General features: G+C 43.5%; 1 protein-coding gene across 4 annotated transcripts in view; it reads right to left on the bottom strand.

Annotated features, from left to right (window-relative positions):
• The window catches only part of MAPKAP1 (MAPK associated protein 1), a 262,045-nt gene that overhangs the window by 81,446 nt on the left and 159,276 nt on the right, over positions 1-21,323 (bottom strand). For 2 of the 4 annotated variants that reach the window (XM_073590749.1, XM_073590751.1), the window contains one exon: positions 3,863-3,913. The exons of the other annotated variants lie outside the window; for them this stretch is intronic. In XM_073590749.1, coding sequence (XP_073446850.1) covers positions 3,863-3,913 — 51 coding nt within the window. The remainder of the gene's footprint in view (positions 1-3,862; positions 3,914-21,323) is intronic. 4 annotated transcript variants of the gene reach the window in all.

Raw genomic sequence — 21,323 nt, 5'->3', positions numbered from 1 at the left:
CCCTAGAATGATTATTTTATTTTTGTACAAATCAAAAGATCAGTTCATCTGATGAACTGTTTTAGACCGATCGATTTCATACTACATGTGGTTCTGGTAGAATAGACTGATTTTGGAGCATGCTCTAATCTGGGACTAAGGTCATTGTGAAATGACTCCTGTAAAATGTACTCTATACATAAGCATTATCTTTCATAATAATCCTGTCTGTGCTGATAATGGGACTGCTGAAAAGTCATCTGTACAGAACAGGAAGTGTCAGTTTAGTATACGAGTAATTCCTATTGGCTAGCATGATCGCAGGTTCAAGTCACCTGAGGGGTGTAAAAAAATTAAGAGAAAAATTTTTTAAACAATATACAAAAAAGTATGATTCATATCACCTCCCTTTTCCAAAATAAAGAAAAAATTAGAAAGATAAACCTTATATGGTATCCCAGTGTGTAAAAAGAACAATCCATCAAAATATACAATGTAATTAAAATACATGGTTAACACCATTAAAGGGAAAAAAAAGTGTCATCCTACATCCCCTGGTCTCGCAAAATGGTGACACAAACCAAATTTAGAATTTTATCTAACCACAAACATATATATATATATATATATATATATATATATATATATATATATATATATATATATATATATACACAGTATATACACACACACACACACACACACACACACACACACTGTACGTTTAGCATCAATCGAATCGACCTGGAGAATCATATTGTTAGGTCATTTCCCCCCCCCCCATCCCCCAATGAATGCCACAAAAAGCACGACCCAAAAAACGATGGCGGATTTGCATTTTTTCACCATTTCATCACAATTTTTTTCCGGTTTTATTTGAAAGAATGAAGTTATTCAAATTACAATTTCTCCTGAAAACAAAAAACCCTTATAGAGCTAATTCGTCAGGAAAATAAAGAAAAAAAAAAAGCAATGGCTCTTGGAGAAAGGGGTGGAAAAAAAAAAATCCCAAAAATGAAAATTTGTCAGGTCGGGAAGGGGTTAGATGACTTAGAAAGTTTCCTCATTTTGGAACTAGGTATTTCCTTTTCCATTCTCAGAGCCAATGTTGAAGATTCAGTCTTTTCCAGCTGGAGGTTTCTAAACATGAAATACCTACATCAATCAATAAAAACATGAATGCACAGAGTGAACGCTCACAAATGTTTGGGACGGGGTTGTAACCTATTGTCCTCGGAAATGTAGGGCTTACATACAGGATATAACAAAAATAGTAAACCGACTCGTTGCCGTATTGGAGCATTTACAAAAATAAAAAAACGAACAGGTTTTGCTCAGTTTAAGGTCCAAATTGCGATTCCAAAAAGTTACATTTGTCTCATTATTTCATCTGCACTATGGGTTAAAAACGTGTTCTAAAATAATATAAGGGCACAAAAGAGACAAAATACACACAAAACTATTGGTATAAATAGAGCTATGTAAAGGGGGTTTTACACATAGCGATATCGCTAGCAATATTGCTAAAGCATCACCGATTTGGTGACGTAGTAGCGATATTGCTATGTGTGATACTTACCTCCGACCGGCTCCTCCCCTGTCTGTCGCTGATCGCGCGAGATCGTGCAGCTCCATTTCTCGTCGTCAGCTTCCTGCTGGCGCCGATGAGTGACGCGTGGACGCGGACGGGAGGACGTCAGGATCGCCGCGTCTGAAAGGTAAGTATCGTCCGCTGTATCGCTGCTATGTCGCTGTCAGATCTTCCTGTTTGGCAGCTCACTAGCGATGCACCAGCGATCCTGACCGGGTCGTATCGTTGTAAAGGGGCCTTAAGAAATGGCCTTCTGTAAAGACCGGTAGGCTATCAAGGGCCTGATTAGTCATTTGCATTTCCTCATTTTCTTTTACTTCTTGTTTCTTCATTCACTGATGTTTTTTGCACCAAATTCATTAAGCGTTGCATGAATTTTTCAGAACCTAATTTTTTTTTGCCTTTGACTTGTTTTAGCATAAAAAATTGCACATTTTGCAAAACAGTGCAAAAACTGCACCAGAATAGATGACAGACATAAACTAATTCCAGGTGGGGAGGGGGGTTCGGGGCTGGAATACATTTGGGCCAAATTTTGAATAATCAGCTCAATGAACCCCAAACAACCTGTCATCAATGGCAAAAAATGGTGTAAAGTAAAACAATTAGGCGCAAATCAAAAATAGGCAAAAAAACACACACAAAAAAAGACAAAACAACAGGTGAAATAGGGCTCTATGTGTTTTTGTACTTTTTCCTTCCACTGGAGATGTAATAGGGGTCTCACCTCTGGGAATTTTAGGAAGTAGAAACTGGTTCCAAAGAAAAGTAGAAAGTGAAGCAACCTATTCTAAAAAAGGTCTTCCAAAATACGAGATCTGGAATCAGGTTGGTTATCCCCAATAACCACATTAACAATCCATGCTCTATGAGGAAGCTAAGATATGTGGTGCTGTTTGCTGAGGACCTCCCACTGGAGTTACGGTACTTTAGCTTTACCAGTTTCTGTGAATCCCATAGAGGGGACACCATGGTCCGCACAGAGTCTTTGCATTATTTCACTGGGACTGGATGATTATTTATTGTGTATAGGGCCTTCCGACTCTCTCGACATTATGTTATTGGACTTGTTGAATTATTATGCCCAATCACTTCAGTTCTCTGAGAGAAGTCACTGCTAGAGGATCCAGCAATACTATGTGAAAATATAGCGTTTTTTTATTTTTTTTTAAAGATTTGCGTATAGTATAAAAAAGCCGACTACACAAACTAACAAAGGGGATGTGTCCTCAGAAAATTACGTATTGTTTAAATCAGGTTTTAGTATTAGATGAATGAATAAAAATTGTCAATGTGTTTATCACAATCACTACTAAAATAAAAACCAGAAATCTTGCAGCTTTCACACCAGCAACTGGGGCTTTTTTAGTCTGTATCTTCCTCTTTCAGGAAACAACACAAGTACATTAATAAAGCTGAATGAGCAAAGAAAAAGAAAAGGACGATAGACTAGTCCAAGATAGGTGAACAAAATATACTTTATTAATAAAAGATTAACAACTGGTAAGGATATGTATTGTAAGTCACAAATTACATGCTGTAAAAACGGGAGCGCATCCACCTGGGCAGGTGGTAAAGTGGAATGTAACACATCATCTTGTTTATAATATACCTATTATAATAATATATATAACACAACTGACAGAGAATATTGGCACAGGGTGAGTAACTGAAGGTAATGTCCCTGCATAGCATAAAGGAGCAGACCACCGTTGCATTGACAGTAGCGTTCATACAATTAATTATCATATACTGGCCAAGTGGAAATAGATATTGAAAAAATCATTACCTATGCATGGTACAGCCCACAGCCAAGAGAGATGCGCGTCCACCCTGACGCGCGTTTCGGTCCTACATTCCACTTTGTCACCTGTCCAGGTGGATGCGCTCCCGTTGTTACAATATGTAATTTGTGACTTACAATGCATATCCCACTCCCCTCACCAGTTGTTAATCTTTTACTAATAAAGTATATTTTGTTCACCTATCTTGGACTATTCTATAGTTCTTTTTTTTTTGCTCATTCATGTATCATAATGATAGGTCCATACTTGTCCAATGTATATACACCTGGTTTATATTGTTGATTTAAGCACTACATTGTGAGTACTTTTACCATGTGTTTCTGTCACAGGAGTTTTCTACATTAGTAGAGATGAACTGACTTACCCTATGTTTTGTACTGAGGCATATAATGAGCGTATGCAAAGGTCATTGTAAGGGAAGAGGGAGCCGTCATATCACCTGTTGTGATTGCTGTATTGCGTCATCAGTTGTGTATGGAGGTATTACCTGTCATTGTAATCCCGCCTCTGCTGACAAGGAGTCTGCTGAAAACTCTTCCTGAAAAGACAGGAAGTATAAGTCTAAAATTGTACAAAAAAAACCTGATGTAAACAATAGGTGATTTTCTGATAACACATTTTAAAGTATTATTTATGTTTGACATGCAAATAGTTGTCAAGTGGCTGACGCCACAGGACAAGCCAGATTGGAGTGTGGAAAGCTATGCTTAAAATACTAAAAGGAGTTGTCCAGTAAAAACAAGATATCCCTTATCCATTGTGTAGGGGTTAACTTGCTGATTGGTGGGGATCCAAGCACTGGGACCCACATCAGTTAGCAGAACAGAGAATTTTTATACCCATCACAAAATGGAGTGACCGTTCCGATGCCTGACTGCCAATCTATATGGGGGTCGCTGGAAATGACCAACAGCCCCATATCAAATGAATGTAACAATGCTCAAGCATGTGTACTGACGCTCCAATCTAACTGGGACAAAAGTTGCTCCATTCTGCCGATAAGGGCGGGTCCCATCTGTTGGACCTCCACCAATCAACTAGTTTTCACAGGACAACCCCTTCAAATAAGAATCAGGACAATAAGTAGATGTGGTCTTCATGAGACATGTAGATGGAGAGTGAAATCAGGAATGACGACTAGTGATACAGAAGACGAGACATACATTATAGGTGTAGGATAAGGTGCTCCCACCTAGAAACTGCCAATCATTCTTTTTCTCAAGTGCATGAAGTTTGAAAATTTAGATAATTTGCAGTCATTTTCAGATGATGAGATTATGTAACGGGATTCTGGATAAGTCCTCATAGGGAGGATTACACTGCAGTAACAGAGGACGACAGATGTCCAGCAATGACAGTGGCAGGCTAGTGGTGTCATTGCGTTATTATGCAGATGTCATGGCTCTGAGATAAAAGAATAACATTTTTCAATATTTAGATGAAAAGTTCAGTATTTAAAGGGACCTCCAACCTTATAACAACCTGCTGACTTGTCCGGAGATGCTAAGAGCCGATAAATTGCAACAACTGTCAATCCCAAAATCAAACTTGTAGGTAGCGTTCTGCAACGTGGACAAAGATCTTTAGGACCAGTTGCATCATTAGTATGCCACCGATTTAGCAAAATAATTGCATTGCAGAATCCCAAAGACTGACACTCTAGCTCTAAATATCAGGGACTTTGAGATCAAATATTTCCTCTACAAAATAGTATGTTGAAAGGATATTCCAAGAAAGATCGTTCATTCTTCACTTGGTGTCATTGGACATGTATGCCCTGGTGAATATACAGCATTTTTCAAAAAGCATTTTTTTGTTAGGAAAACAGAAGGGTTAAAAATTAATCAGCAATTTCTCATTTTTCCCTGCAAAATTTACAAAACCAATTTTTTTTTAGGGACCACATCACATTTGAAGTGATTTTGAGGGGTCTATATAACAGATAGTACCCCAAAGTGACAACAGTCTAAAAACTGCCCCCCCTCAAGGTACTCAAAACCATATTCAAGAAGTTTATTAACATTTCAGGTGCTTCACAGGAATTAAAGCAATATGGAAGGAAAAATGGAAAATTTTTAACTTTTTCCCCCACACGTTACTTTAACCCTTAGGCTGTGTGCACACGCTGCGGATTTTGCTGCGGTTCCGCAGCGGTTTTGGCTGCTGCGGACCCGCATCAGTTTCTGCTGCGGTGTACAGTACCATGATTCCCTATGGGAATCAAAAACCGCAGTGCAGACGGTGCGGAATTTTCCGCGCGGATTATCTGCGGTTTTCAATCCGCAGAAAGAATTGACATGTCAATTCTTTCTGCGGATTCTCCTGCGGTTTGCCATCTCCTCTATTGAGGAGATGAAAAACCGCAGGACAAAACCGCAGAGCAATCCGCAGGTAAAACCGCAGGTCTTTTGACCTGCGGTTTCACCTGCGGATTTTACAAAATCCGCGCGGATGAATCCGCACCTAATCCGCAGCGTGTGCACACAGCCTTAATTTTGCATTTTCACAAGGGTAGCAGGAGAAAATGGGCAAAACCTTATTTCTTGAAATAGTAGGGTCTAAATATTTATAAAACACCATAAGAGAATAGACCTCTAAAAATTAACCTTTATAAATGTATTTTAAAAGGGATGAATCTATAGTTAAAAACGCTATTACACAGTGCCCTTAAAGGGAATCTGTCACCCATATTTAGTGACCATGTAAAGATATCACCCAATTGTGCGTCCCATAAGGATTCTATTAGGGCTTTTGACTCCCCAGACCCCGCACCTTTGAGGCATAAATACCTTTTTTTATCTTGTTGGGGATGTATGCAAATCGCCGCGGTACAATGGGCGTGGCTTAGTTGCCTTCTCCCCCCCTCCTCGGCTTGCTGCACGTAATCTTCATCTGTGAATATCATAGATAACGTTGGTCTCTGCGCTTGCACATTGTAAAGCCCCCGACACCTGCGCAGTATGCTTTGCCCAATTGTGGGCGAAGCATATAATCACTACTGCGCATGCGCTGGTATTTTTCAGCGCGGTCTATGCCCCAGAATTGTGTCCTGCATATGAAGACTTCCGGGGCATAGACCGCGCTGGATAATACCGGCGCATGTGCAGTAGCGATTATATGCTTCGCCCATAGTTGGGCAAAGCATACTGTGCAGGCGCCGGAGGCTTTAAAATGCGCAAGCGCGGAAACCAACGTTATATGTGATATTCACAGATGAAGATTACGTGCAGCAAGCCGAGGCGGGGGGAAAGAAGGCGAAAAAGCCATGCCCATCGGACCGGACCGCGGCGAATTGCATACATCCCCAACAAGATAAAAAAGGTATTTATGCCTCAAAGGTGCAGGGTCGGGGGAGTCAAAAGCTCTAATAGAATCCTTATGGGACGCACAATTGGGTTATATCTTTACATGATATCACCAAATATGGGTGACAGATTCCCTTTAATAGTTTTGAAGAGTACCACCAATAGAACAGCAATCAAGTGGGAGCGCAGGAGGCTATCAATTGACAAGGTACTGCTAGACAATTAGCTCTTTCCTGTTCCCTCAGTCCAAAAGCCTAATGCACAATGTGATTTTCTCTTTATGTCCAACAAAAAAAATAGATGCATAGCTAAACATCAAATCGCCGTACGGAAATCCCACACAATAGTGGTACTTACCAACCATTTTAGATCCCTCTTATTCCCGAAGCAAGTCCCCCTTGGGAAGTGCAAGGGTTCATCAGGGGATCCAGGATTGAGGGCTTCAGTGTTCCCCCTTGGCCACAGCCAATGCTGTGTGGGCCGTCGGGAATAAGAGGGAGCTAAAATGGTTGATAAGTACCACAACTGTGTGGAACCTTTTTTCATGGCTATTGATATCGTATTATGTACCCATTTGTTTACTGGTTTCTGAAAGTAGGAGGAGAAAAGAGTGGATTAATACCACTATTGTGAGACTATTATGGGCATTCTGCAATAGCGTTATTTATTATAGATTTTTTTGGCTAAACTGTAGCCCCAAAAAATAATTATTAATGTGATTATATACTCTGGCCATATAATTTATGTTGGGGTATTAATGTAATTGTACATATTGGCTGCATCCCTCCTGGAATATACAGCAACAACTATGAGATATTTATCTCTCTATTAAATCTAGATCTGACCTGGGGTACTCCCTTCAATTGTTTTTGTATGTGTGTGTTTTTTGTGTATATTTTATTGTGTAGGATGTTTAGGGTCCACTAGGGTCTCTAGAGCTACCGACAATGAGCGGGTGCGCCATCACGTATACAACTAGGGTGCCAACATCTGATGGCAGGTAGGGTGAACCTTAAGGCTCATCTAGGGAGAGATTAGCCCTTAGAAAAGTTATCATACTTTCTTTTCCCTGTTGACCCTGTATCTTTGCACCATTTTAAGGATAAGCAAGTATTTTCGACCCTTTTAAAATAAATACATTAATAAAGGTTAATTTTTAGAGGTCTATTTTCTTCTGGTGTTTAATAACAGGAGAAAATGGACAGTACAATTTGTTGTCTAATTTCTGAGTACAGATACCCAATATGTAGTGGAAAACTTGTTTAGGCGCACCATGCCTTGGAATGAAAGGATCACCGTTTGACTCTTATGACGCAAAATTGGTGTCACGGAGTGACTCGACCCAACGGATGGTCAGTCAGCTAACGGCACAACACAAATACAACGTTGATGAGATAGGTGAGAAGAAGGCCCTACCAATAGAGAATGAGGGATGGTCACCACCTGAGCCTGTCCCTGCACTCACCTAACGCCCTATGGGGGTCCTTTCCCTCTCTGCTGTCAGGATACCTCGTCCCTCACGGTCACCTAAACTGCCCTGGCTAGTACACTGGCCGGCGTAGCACACAGGGGATAGTGACAAACAAGTAAGGAACGGGGAAAAAACAATTTAGCTTATGGACTCTGCTGCTAAGCTCCGCAGATAACAACAGTAACTGAACTCCCAACACCAGCCATGGCTGACACCAGAGAGCTGCTCCTGCTAGGCTGGTCTCCAGAAAGGAACTGTATCACCAACAGTCAGCTGACGCATCAGGTGACCTTTTAAAGGCTGGTGGGAATAGTCACCACCTGCATCAGCTGACCCAGCAGCACTGCAATAATACCAGATTGCAAGCAGGGGAAAAACTGACATTAACCCCAAATGGAAAAAAGTTTAAAACCCAAGACACGGCAATGGGGGCCAGTTGTGCCCCCTCGTATGCCAATTTATTTCTTGAAGCCTGTGAACGGGAAATTTTTGTGTGTAAACCAGTACCTCATTCCAGTCTGATTTCTGGCTGGATGAGGTGTATTGACGATATTTAGTTCATACGGGAGGGATCAAGAGGGGAGTTGAATGTACTCATTGAACTTTGAACAAAAATGATTTGAACATAAAACTTTCTTTTAAATCTGGAAGGAATATTGAATTTTTAGATCTTTTAATTGGTGTGGATGGCGATGGTTGTCTTTCTTATATCAGAAACCCACTGCCACAAATTCTTTCATGCATGCAATGTCCTCTCATCCACTGGCTACTATCAAAGGGATCCCAGTGGGCCAGTTTTTAAGAGCCAAAAGGATATGTACCAATAAGGAGGATTTCGAATCTCAATCAAAATGATCTCGTTGATCGATTTCAAGAAAGGGGTTACAGTAAGAGAAGCATTAGAAGAGGGTACCAAAGAGAAGTGAATAGTTCCAGAAATGAATTATTGTATGGGAAAATAATGAGGTCACAGATCAGAAATGAATATAAAAACAATCAGATTAGGATGATCACCACGTACCATAATAAATGGCGCCAGTTTAGAGAAGTGATTAATTAACACTGGAACGTACTCTTTACGGACCCAATTCTGAAAAAGATTCTACCAGAGAGACCATTGATAACAGCTAGAAGATCTAAAACTTACGTGACACCTTGGTCCATAGCCTTTATGACCCAACAGGATGCCCTAAATGTCGGCTTCTATCCCTGCGGCCTATATAAAGCATGTTTAAATACGACAAAAACTCTCTCTAATTTTGACAATTCTAGGACATTCCATATCAGGAAACATATTACCTGTTCAACTCTTGGATATATCATGCCACCTGACCGTGTGGGAAAATATACATAGATTTGACTACATGTGAACTAAAAATTCGAATTCGTGAAAATTGTAGAGATATCGAAAAGACTAAGTCAATGGAAGACGAGTCAACATTAAAAACTCTACCAAGGCATTTTTGGAAATTCCATGGATGTAAGTCTGGGGGTTTAGTGATTAAAGGGATTGATTCTCTCTCATTAGGAATTCGAAGTGGAGACATCGGCAAAGCTTTGGCCCGATTAGAAAGCCGATGGATATATAAAGTTGGGTACCTTGGCACTCCGGGGATTAAACGAAAGCTTCGGCTTTGGGGCATTTCTATGAAGTTAGTCTGGTCTTATATATTTGATTGTCCGATATGCTTTTACGGGAATTGGGTTGTTTTTCTTTTCTTTTGTTTTATATTGGGTTTTAACTATATTTTGATCTGTCTAGATTCCATTGTGATATTTTATTCGCATTTCATGATTGAAGCATTCCTGCCTATTCTTATGGATCCTGGTGCCTGATCGGTTATGTGGTTATGGGTCACCTTTGGACTCTTCTGAAGATCTAATAATAGTTTTTTCCCCAAAATTTCCTTTCATGTTTTACCCTGCTGTGATGACATAATGGGACTGATATAATGAATGAATGTCCCTTAGTCTTGAATTTGTGTCTACTATCAAGAGTTTGATAAACTTTTCGGTATTTTTTGGACTTGTTTTATCTGATATTTGACCATTTATCGAATGCTCATTGATTATCAGTCTTGCATGTTTTGACGATCAATGTTTTTCTTATACAGTGCTGTGCAAATTAATTGGGACAAAGCATTGTGTATATTTTATTTTTCTTAATGATTCCTTGCCCATTTTTTAGGGGTCACATGTAGTTACACTAGTTTTAGTGGTCACACTTTCTCTATGATGCTTTGCCCATTTTGGGAATTTTTTGTGGTCACATTTAACTACACTACTTATAATATTTCACGTCTTTATATATGAATTTATCACATTTCATTTTTTATTTATTTTCACACTCTTACCCTCATTTGGCTTACTTAAATTTATATCTGCATCTCACACGCTTTTCTCATCATTTATTCATACAATTTCATTCAATTTTTCACAATGGTCATTGACTCACTTACCTGTACACTTTTTTTTTTTTACATTTTTTATTATTTTATTAATTTTTACAGCAGACAGTATGGCCAGTGTAGGAGCTTTGTGGCGTCTGGATGTGCGCATGTGGCTTGGTGTTGGGGCCGGGGCCTTCTGCGTCTGGCAAACAAACGGGGTAGTGACTTCCTGCCCAGCTTAAACTGGGAGGAATGCATGTGTTCCATTGCCGCCATAGGTGGAAGGTCTCCTTGCTGGCCTGTGATACCGAGGACACATGCTCCGCTGTATCCTGATGCCCTGGGTATCCGTAGTAATGTAGGCGGGTGGTTCCGCTGTTTGGAACGCATTGCGTTCCAGCTATGTGTTACATGTACTTATGGGGCGGGTTTCCGTTCGTTGGAACGCAGTGCGTTCCACTTACGTCATTTCCGGCCATAAGCATTACGACCGGATAGGTCCTTAAGTGCAAAATATGTCACATGACCGGACAAGTCCTCAAACTGCTGTGGAAAACGTAGTATACTAATTATGGGGTTATCACATGTGGGCATCTTGCGGGCATCTGATTGGTTATAAGGCAGGATAAATACATCCCCTTTTCCTGTTTATCACACCCCCAGATGAAGATCATATGAAAACGCGCGTTGGGGTAGGAAGCAGGTCTCTCTTGGTCTCCTCATTGAGGTAATGTTATTTGAACGGCACTTTATTAAACTTTGTTAGGCTAAGTAATGTTTACATGCACTCAGGCACTTTGCTTTCTTTAAAGGTGGACACATGATTAAGGATACAGTCTTGTTATTCCAATTGCATTTTTGCACTTTACTTTTGTGGAGTTTAGGACCTTTAAATGTGATCTAAGCATTTTCTATGAGTGGCATTACTAAGGCTATATCATTATTTGTATGCTAATATACCGTATATACTCCTGTATAAGCCGACCCGTGTATAAGCCGACCCCGCCTAATTTTGCCACAAAAAACTGGGAAAACTTATTGACTCGCGTATAAGCCTAGGGTTAATGGTGGTCCAAGAAGATGCTCCATAGATAAACCCCCCCATATGCTGCTGCACAAGGGTTAATACTGCCCCATAAGATGCTCCATAAATACCCCCCATAATATGCTGCTGCACAAGGGTTAATGCTGCCCCGTAAGATGCTCCATAAATTTCCCCCCATAATATGCTGTTGCACGAGGGTTAATGCTGCCCCATAATATGCTCCATAAATACCCCCATATGCTGCTGCACAAGGGTTAATGCTACCCCATAAGATGCTCTATAAATACCCCCTGACACGTGGACGCGTCCTGTGTGACGCAACCAGCAGGCCGGTAACTGAAACAACAAGACACAGCACGTGAAACTGTCCTGTGTGACACGGCCCGCAGGCCGGTAACTAAAACAACAAGACACGGGGGAAGGGGAAAACGGTTACAACAGTGGGCCCTGCGATAGGGAACGGGGACGTGGAGACCTCCTGCACTCCCCTGAGTCAGTGTCCCTCACACTCCTTACGTTCCCTAGGCCTGTTCCGCACCAGGCGCTGATCAGGATACCTGTCACCCTAGCACACCCTACACCTATCCCTTGCTAGGAAGCTGGGTGATGCAGGCACTGGCCCCACCGCTGTACTAATACACACCAGGGAAAATACAGACAGGGAAACACCACTTAGCTTTGCTCTGTTGCTCTTGCTCCCAGCAACAGAGTCCACCACCAGAATGCAGCTTTCCTCCTGAATAGCTGCCACCAAGCTCTGTCAGGGCTGCAAGGAAATCCCCTCTGACTCCTTCCACAACAGGGCTCTGACTGAGCTGCCAGGACCTCTCTCTAGATCCTTCCTCCACCAAGGATGGTTGAAATGAACACTAATAATATCATCAACAGTGAGTGAGCACAACGGACACACCTTTATTGAGCAATCACACCTGTTAGTGATTCCTGTGCAATAACACTAACCACCACCAGGGGCAAACTAGAACTAAAAACACCAGTGCAATGACCCTAATGGCCACCGGGGGCAAAAACCAACCTTAAGCACAGCTTAAGAAAAAAAAAAGGTTACTTCTACATTTATCTGTCAGATCCAACCTGAATCATATGCTGCTGCACAAGGGTTAATGCTGCCCCATAAGATGCTCCATAAAATACCCCCTATATGCTGCTGCTGCAATAAAAAAAAATAAAAAAAATGACATACTCACCTCTCCGTCGCTGGAGGCAAGGTGCCAGTGTCCTGAGCCCCCAAACACCGGCGATATTTACCGGTCCCTGTTCCATTGCCGTCCACCGCTGTGTCTCACTCTCCCGGGTCATTGCAGTGACAGTAGAGGGCGCACACTGACTACGTCATCACGCCCTACAGCAAGAGGACCCAGAGACACAGCGGTGCACGGCTTGGAATGGGGACAGGTGAATATTACTCTGCCCGCGTCGTACTCACCCCTCCTGGCGCAAGGTCTTCTCTGCAGCGGCAGCCCATGCTTCTCCCTCTGCTTCCTGCATTCAGCTGGTCACGTGGTACCGCTCATTAAACTCAAATATGCGCATATTCATGAGTTTAATGAGCGATACCACATGACCACTGAACGCAGGAAGCAGACGGCAAAGGGAGATACAGGGGCTGCAGAGATATACCAGGCGTTGTGAGTATGGTCTCTGACCCCCCCGCCCACCCACCCCGGTATATGACTTGCGTATAAGCCGAGAGGGGGACTTTCAGCCCCAAAAATGGGCTGAAAATCTCGGCTTATACACGAGTATATACGGTACATAGCCTACATTTTGGGGACCATTTTTGACAGGATGCATCATTACTTATGAATTTTAATGATTTTTTGATTTTATGGTATAAATAAAATGTTTAAACGATACATTCTTTGCCTGTCCATCATTGGGGGAGACGTGTTTTTGTAGTTAGCTATTGAATGTGTTTTCTGAAAATTTAATGGACTAAAAATGTATATACGCCCTAAACACATGTATTTATAGCTCCTAAAAATGTCTAATTTGTGGGTATACTCCTAATTTCATGGGGGACAAAGGGTAAGTGGTGAGTCTTCTAGGTAGGAGATTGAACTGAACCGGTTGAAGTGTGGCCGCAACGCATACAAGTGGTCAAGGAAGTGGGTGGGTGAGACTGGGGCCGGTATATGACAGCTACTCTGAGGGAGAGAGGATGGAACACCCCGATGGTGTGAACCTCAAAAGAAGAATGGCGTCCAATTGTCCTGCATTTATTTATTGGGTTAAAAACAGGATTGTTGTTGGCAGCTTGGAGTGTAGGGTTATGGTGGAGTTAGCAGTGATCGTACAGCGGGATATACGCATATTCCATGTTTTGTAATCTGGACGTGGATAAGATGTACGCTCACTACTACTTTTCTGAGAACTAATTATTAACAGCCTCCTCGGATGATTAGTCGCCCAATCGTGTCATTGTCTGGACAATTGGGGCCAGCTGAGAGCTGTTCGCTACTAAGATCACAGCGCTTGTTTCTGTATGCCTCATGCCCTGTGATCTCTGTGATTATTGCAAGGCCACTCCAATCTGTTGGCCACGGAAATGCAGCCTTTATGCCTTATAGTTACAGATGGCTTCCAAAAGCTGATGGCTGTTGCAGTCCCCTCAATACCAGTTGCCCAGTAACCATTACTTCTGTAAGAAAGATGTGCCTGCGCTACAGCAGCAAGTAGCAAACATCACCTGTTCCCTGAAAAATTCTATATCTGCCAGGGTTCATTTCAACAATGACATCTGGAAGAGCAAGCATGGACAGGGGAATTACAGCTAGATGACTGGGCACTGGGTGATTCTGGTGGCTGTAGGGGCAGTCAGGGAAGGAGCTGCTCCACAAGTCTTGCAATCCCCAAGGCTTGCAGGACGCTTGGGGTTGGAGAAATAAACCACTACAAACAATAAGATGGAAAACTAAACTACTAGACAACAGGGCTTGGAGAACTAAACTACTAAACAGCTATCACTGCAGAACTAAACAAATTAAGACCAGAACATGGAGAATTAAACTACTAAATATCTTGGGTTGGAAACTAAAATAGTACACACCAGTGGATGGAGAACTAAAGCAGTAGACACCAAGGTGTCACTAGACACCAAGTCTTGAAATCCCCAGGGCTTGCGGAACAAACATCTGTATGTTAAAGTTCCTGCAGTGCTTCTGCCTCCTCCACCTCCTTTAGGGCCTCCACCTGCACCCTCAACCTATGCCTTAATTAAACCCAAGTTCCAACACTGCAGAGAGTATCACTCCCTCATCTCCGTACTGCACAGCCAGGGCTCACCGTAATCAAGCAGTGTTTACAATAATATGCCTTGGAGATCGCAGTCATACAGATCAACAGTTGTGGACAGCTATCCATGCAGAGTTTGAGCAGTGGCTGTCTACAATCAACCTGGAGACAGGGAAGTCTGTGTGCGATAACGGTGCAAACCTGGAGGCAGCCCTATGCCGGGCCAACTTACACACGTGCCATGCTTGTTTCGCAACCTGATGGTACAGCATTTCCTCCACCACTGTCCCAGCCTGGATGCTCTGCTGCAGAAACAGAAACCACTGTGATGCTGACTTACACCATTCCACTTCAGTTGGTACAGAGATCTTTCGGACTACCGGTTAACCGGTTGATATGCGATATGACCACACAGTGGAATTAAACTCTGCACATGTTGCAGCGACTCTGGCAAGCAGCGCCAAGACCTGGTGCAGGATTACATTTTTCATAGCCCGGCACAACCCAGGAAGTATGTGGTGCAATTCACACTTGCGTACTGGATACAGATGAAGGACCTCTGCACCCTTCTGTACGTTTTCTTAATGGCTACTAAGATGGTTAGCGGTGATGATGCCTTCATCAGCATCCCTATTACTGTCATGTGGGAAGAGGAAGAAGCAGAGGATACCTTTAGGGGTTAACAATATCTATAAGTTCAGGTCTGTCGTCTCACAGACGTTTGCCATGGGAGGAATAATGGAGAAGGACCATGAAAAAAACGAGAAGGAAGAGGTGATGGACGTGCAACAGTTAGATGAAGACGATAATGATTACCTCTATGTTGTCCATGGTTGTCAGGAGGGGATGGAGCAAGAAAGCTTGAGTGTTAGGCCGGGATCACACTTGCGATTTAAACGGCCGAGTCTCGCATGGTAACACGGCGCTGCCGCCGGGACTCAGGAGCGGGGCGTGCAGCTCCATGTATTGCTATGCGGCCGCACGCCCCGCTCCTGAGTCCCGGTGGCAGCGCCGTGTATTACCATGCGAGACTCAGCCGTTTAAACCGCAAGTGTGATCCCGGCCTTATACCACCATCATCACTCTGCGGAGAAGGACCTCATGAAAAAGACCGACCCATGAGCGCTTTCTTGCAGCACTATCTGATGATTGTTACTATATGGGTAACAATCATATACGATACCAGTATAGTTTTGATTCCAAATAATGCAGACTACTGGGTTGCCAGTGTGTTCTAGCCACAATAGAAAATTAAATTTTGCCTGTTACTTATCCCCCTAGAAAGGGACGCGCCCATGCTGCAGTATCAAAACATGCTGGAAGACAATCTTGACAGTAGTTTTCCCCAATAATATAAAAAAACCTGAGGCTTAAAAGATGATTTTTAAATATGCAAATTTTATTTTGTCAGTCACACAGAACCCAACGTTTCGGCCGAGCAGGCCTTTATCAAGGGTATTTTTCTGTAGACACCCTACAGACAGCGGCGCAGTCCCATATTACCACAGTTCCTGTTCTAGTGCTTTGAAATCTCAATATATTGCCACACAGATAAATACCCTTGATAAAGGCTTGGTCGGCCGAAACGTTGGGTTCTGTGTGACTGACAAAATAAAATTTGCATATTTAAAAATCATCTTTTAAGCCTCAGGTTTTTTGATATTATTATTGATTGATTTTCCTGACGGCTTGATAGTCTTTCCCCATATATATTATATATTAGTAGTTTTCCCCAACACAGCAGTGAGGCACACAGTTTGAATCTTAGTGATAGCCTTCCAACCACAGAAACGTTCAGTTGTCAACGCAAAAACATTAGAAGTCTTGCAGCATCTTGTGTTACCACCCCACCAAGGACAGCATCTGCAGAGAGTTTGTATGCTCTACCCGTGTTTGCGAGGATTTACTCTCTAATTATTTTTCTACCCACACAACAAAGACATACAGATAGTACATCTAGATTGTGAGTTCCAATAATGACAGTGCCAGTAATGTCTGTAACGCGAATGTTGAATTATTGGTGCTATATACCGTATATACTCGAGTATAAGCCGACCCGAGTATAAGCCGACCCCCCTAATTTTGCCACAAAAAAATGGGAAAAACTTATTGACTCGAGTATAGGCTTCTAGGGTGGGAAATGCTCCATAGATTATTCCCCCATATGCTGCCCCCATAAGAAGCTCCTTAGATTATGCCCCCATATGCTGCCCCCATAAGAAGCTCCTTAGATTATGCCCCCATATGCTGCCCCCATAAGAAGCTCCTTAGATTATGCCCCCATATGCTGCCCCCATGAGAAGCTCCTTAGATTATGCCCCCATATGCTGCCCCCATAAGAAGCTCCATAGATGATTCCCCCATGTGCTGCCGCTGCTGCTGCATGTAAAAATAAAAAAAGACATACTCACCTCTCCGTCGCTGGGTGTCAGATACTCACCTGTCCTGCGTCTATGGCTGCTCACCGATATCTGCCACGTCATCGGTCAGTGACGTTCAGACTGCAGGGGGCGCGGCGCACACTAACCACGTCACCGCGCCCTCTGCTGTCTGAAGTCACTGACCGATGACAGACAGCAGCAAGCAGCCATGGACGCAGGACAGGTGAGTATCGCTATACTTACCCGTCCTGACGCTGTCTCTTGAGCCCCCAGCTTCTCCGCGCTCTCTCTTCCTGCGTTCAGTGGTCACGTGATACCACTCATTAAAACTCATGAATATGCGTGTATTCATGAGTTTTAATGAGCGGCACCACGTGACCGCTGAAGGCAGGAAGAGAGAGCGCGGAGAAGCTGGGGGCTCAAGAGACAGCGTCAGGACGAGTAAGTATGACCTGACACCCCCCACCCCCCTCCCCCTCCGACCCCCCGGTGTATATGACTCAAATATAAGCCGAGAGGGAGACTTTCAGCCCAATTTTTTGGGCTGAAAATCTCGGCTTATATTCGAGTATATACGGTAAGTGATAAAAAACCCCCAAAAATTGAAAGTGATGCTCAGCCACACTCAGGTGGCACATATATCAGTTTCGTATATTACTATTGTCAGACAAATGTAAGGGTAGTAACATGGGTAAATGACTCAGACAGTGGAGGACTGCCGGTATCGGAGGCCTACTGCTACAGGCAACACACATGAAGGAGACCCAACGCGGAATCAACACATTTACAAAAATTAGTGTCAGACACTAACAAAGTGGCATCAATTTTACCACAGTAGAAATAGCAAAATAGGGATCAACGGGTCTTCCACTACACGCAACCCAACAGATGGACATGTAAGCAGGACTGTTCATAATGCCACAAATTATTGTTAACATCTCCAGCAGCAGCAGCTGCAACAGCAGGCACATAAGTCCCACTAAAAATATCAGAGACTGCAATTACGCAAGAACAATGCAGTACACTAAAAACTACAACATCCAGTAATAGAAGATATCAGTTGTCTTTGGATAGGACGTCATGCTAGTGGATCACTAATGCTTTCAGAAACATTAACACGTACCCCACATACACCTCGAACACCAAGCCTAATCCCCCTTCCTCCACGACCTCGCTTTTTCCCAGTCATGTTGCTTAGTGTGGTAGGAACACAGTATTAGCAACTAAAAATAGATTTTTTTACTCTGCACACAGCTAAATTTCAGCAGCACAAAATTTGATGAAATATGGTGTAATTAAGTTACTCACAGCAAAAAGAATTGCTTCAGTGTCGATGAGGCCTGTATAACAAAGATCTGCTCCAAAAATGTTCAAAGTGAGATGTTCCCTATTGTATGATATTAGTAACAGATTTTTGTCTTTTTTTTGTATGGATGAGGCCTGTATAACATTGACTAGATGCTACAATTTCAAAGTGAGATGTCTCCTACTGTATGACGTTAGTAACAAAAGGATTTTTTGGGCCCGTCAATAAGGCCTGTATAACATTGACTGGATGCTGAAAAAAATTTCAAAGTGAGATATCCCCTTCTGTATTTGGTTAGTAACATAAAATAATTTCTTTTTACTGTGGATGAGGCCGGTATAATCTAGAACAGTGGTCCCCAACCTTTTTTGCACCAGGGACCGGTTTCAAGCAAGACCATTCTTCCATGGCCCGGCAGGGCGGGGATGGAGGTGTGGCAGGGGCGGGGCTTTGGTCATAAGGGGGCGGGGCTATGGACACGGTTGTAGTGTAGCAGTGCATACTTATAATTAAATAACATTTATAATGTGACTCAACTCACCATAGGTTTTGAATAAGTGCTCCATCACCCCCTTCTCCCCATCATTGCCTTCAACCCATCACTCCCTTCTCCCCATCATTGCCTTCACCCCATCACTCCCATCTCCCCATCATTGCCTTCACCCCATCACTCCCCTCTCCCCATCATTGCCTTCACCCCATCACTGCTGTCTCCCCATCATTGCCTTCACCCCATCACTGCTGTCTCCCCATCATTGCCTTCACCCCATCATTGCCTTCACCCCATCACTCCCTTCTCCCCATCACTGCCTTCACCCCATCACTGCCTTCACCCCATCACTGCCATCTCTCCATCATTGCCTTCACCCCATCACTGCCATCTCTCCATCATTGCCTTCACCCCATCACTCCCCTCTCCCCATCATTGCCTTCACCCCATCACTCCCCTCTCCCCATCATTGCCTTCACCCCATCACTGCCATCTCTCCCCATCATTGCCTTCACCCCATCACTGCCATCTCTCTCCATCATTGCCTTCACCCCATCACTGCCATCTCTCCATCATTGCCTTCACCCCATCACTCCCCTCTCCCCATCATTGCCTTCACCCCATCACTCCCCTCTCCCCATCATTGCCTTCACCCCATCACTCCCCTCTCCCCATCATTGCCTTCACCCCATCACTCCCCTCTCCCCATCATTGCCTTCACCCCATCACTCCCCTCTCCCCATCATTGCCTTCACCCCATCACTCCCTTCTCCCCATCATTGCCTTCACCCCATCACTCCCTTCTCCCCATCATTGCCTTCAGCACATCACTCCCCTCTCCCCATCATTGCCTTCACCCCATCACTGCCGTCTCTCCATCACTCCCTCATGGCCTTCTCCTCATGTCCCCATCTCCTCCAGGGCCAGGCTACACAAACACAGACCAACACACACACATACATGTACACACACAGACAGACATACATACACACACACATTATACACACACACACACACACACACACACATACATACATACATACACACAGACACCACCTCTCTCCTCTCACCTGCCCGCCGCCCGCGCTTCCTCGCTCTGACACAGCAGTGGCCGCGCTCTCCTCTCTGTGTCAGTCAGAGACAGGAAGCCCAGGCGGCGGGCAGGAAGCTGGACGGGTCCTTGCAGCTCCGCTCCTGCTATTACCTCTTGCAGGCAGCGGAGCTGCTTGGATCGCTCCCTGGCCGCCGCTAAGAACTGCTGCGCGCCGCCCCATCCCCCGCTATGCCACTGACCGCCCCTGGCTCCCCTTGTGTCCGCGGCCCGGCAAGGGCACTGCAGCGGCCCGGTGCTGGGCCGCGGACCGGCGGTTGGGGACCCCTGATCTAGAAGATTGTCTGTGGCGTCCGAACGCCCTCTTTCCCACAGTTGCTGCTGGTAAGGTGCAGGTTGTCTGGAGAAATATGGTTGATGTGTCGTTACATGAACTGATCAGAAAAAAAGGGCCAAAACGATGGCGGGAATGGGAACGTACAACAGGAGCAATAACAGGACAGCTATGGGAAGTACGAGATCCAGCCTACAACTATTACTCATGTACTCAACACCAATTATCTGTCAATAAGGCCTGTATAACACTGAGCAGATGCTCCAAAAAATTTTAAACTAACATGTCCCCTACTGGAAGACGTTAGTAAGAGAAGAATTTTTTGGGGCCTGTCAATAAGGCCTGTAAAACATTGACGAGATGCTCCAAACAATTTAAAAGCGACATGTCCCCTACTGTATGACTTTAGTAACAGAATAATTTTTGGGGGTCTGTTGATAAGGCCTGTATAAGATTGAGTAGATGCTTTGTTCCCTACTGTATGACGTTAGTAACAGAAAAATTTTGAGGGGCAGGAATGGGAACGTGCAACAGGATCAATACCAGGCCAACTATGGGAAGTACAAGATCCAGGATCTAGTCTACAACTATTACTCAGCTACCCAACACCAATTACCAGAGAGCCCTTGATGCTCGTCAAAAGATAGGTGTAACAGATGAGCGTCTCAAGCTAGGTATAAAAGATGCCTGTGACAAATTGGATGCTAGAAGATCGGATCCAAACAATTTCAAACTCAGATCTCGGTTGCTGTATCAGGTTTGTAAAAAAAGATTAAATTAATTTTAATGTGCAACAGCTCTGCACATAGAACGCCACTAAATAAAAAGGTTGGATATAGTGGGCTGTATCATGTTTATCAACAGAAAAAATAAATATTTTAATGCGCGTTAGGTCTGCAAGTAGGTTCATATCACTGCCACAA

This window comes from Dendrobates tinctorius, unplaced genomic scaffold, assembly GCF_039654945.1.
Source record: "Dendrobates tinctorius isolate UK_male_01 unplaced genomic scaffold, ASM3965494v1 ptg000120l, whole genome shotgun sequence".
Taxonomy (NCBI): domain Eukaryota; kingdom Metazoa; phylum Chordata; class Amphibia; order Anura; family Dendrobatidae; genus Dendrobates; species Dendrobates tinctorius.
This window is presented reverse-complemented; position numbering and strand designations above follow the sequence as displayed.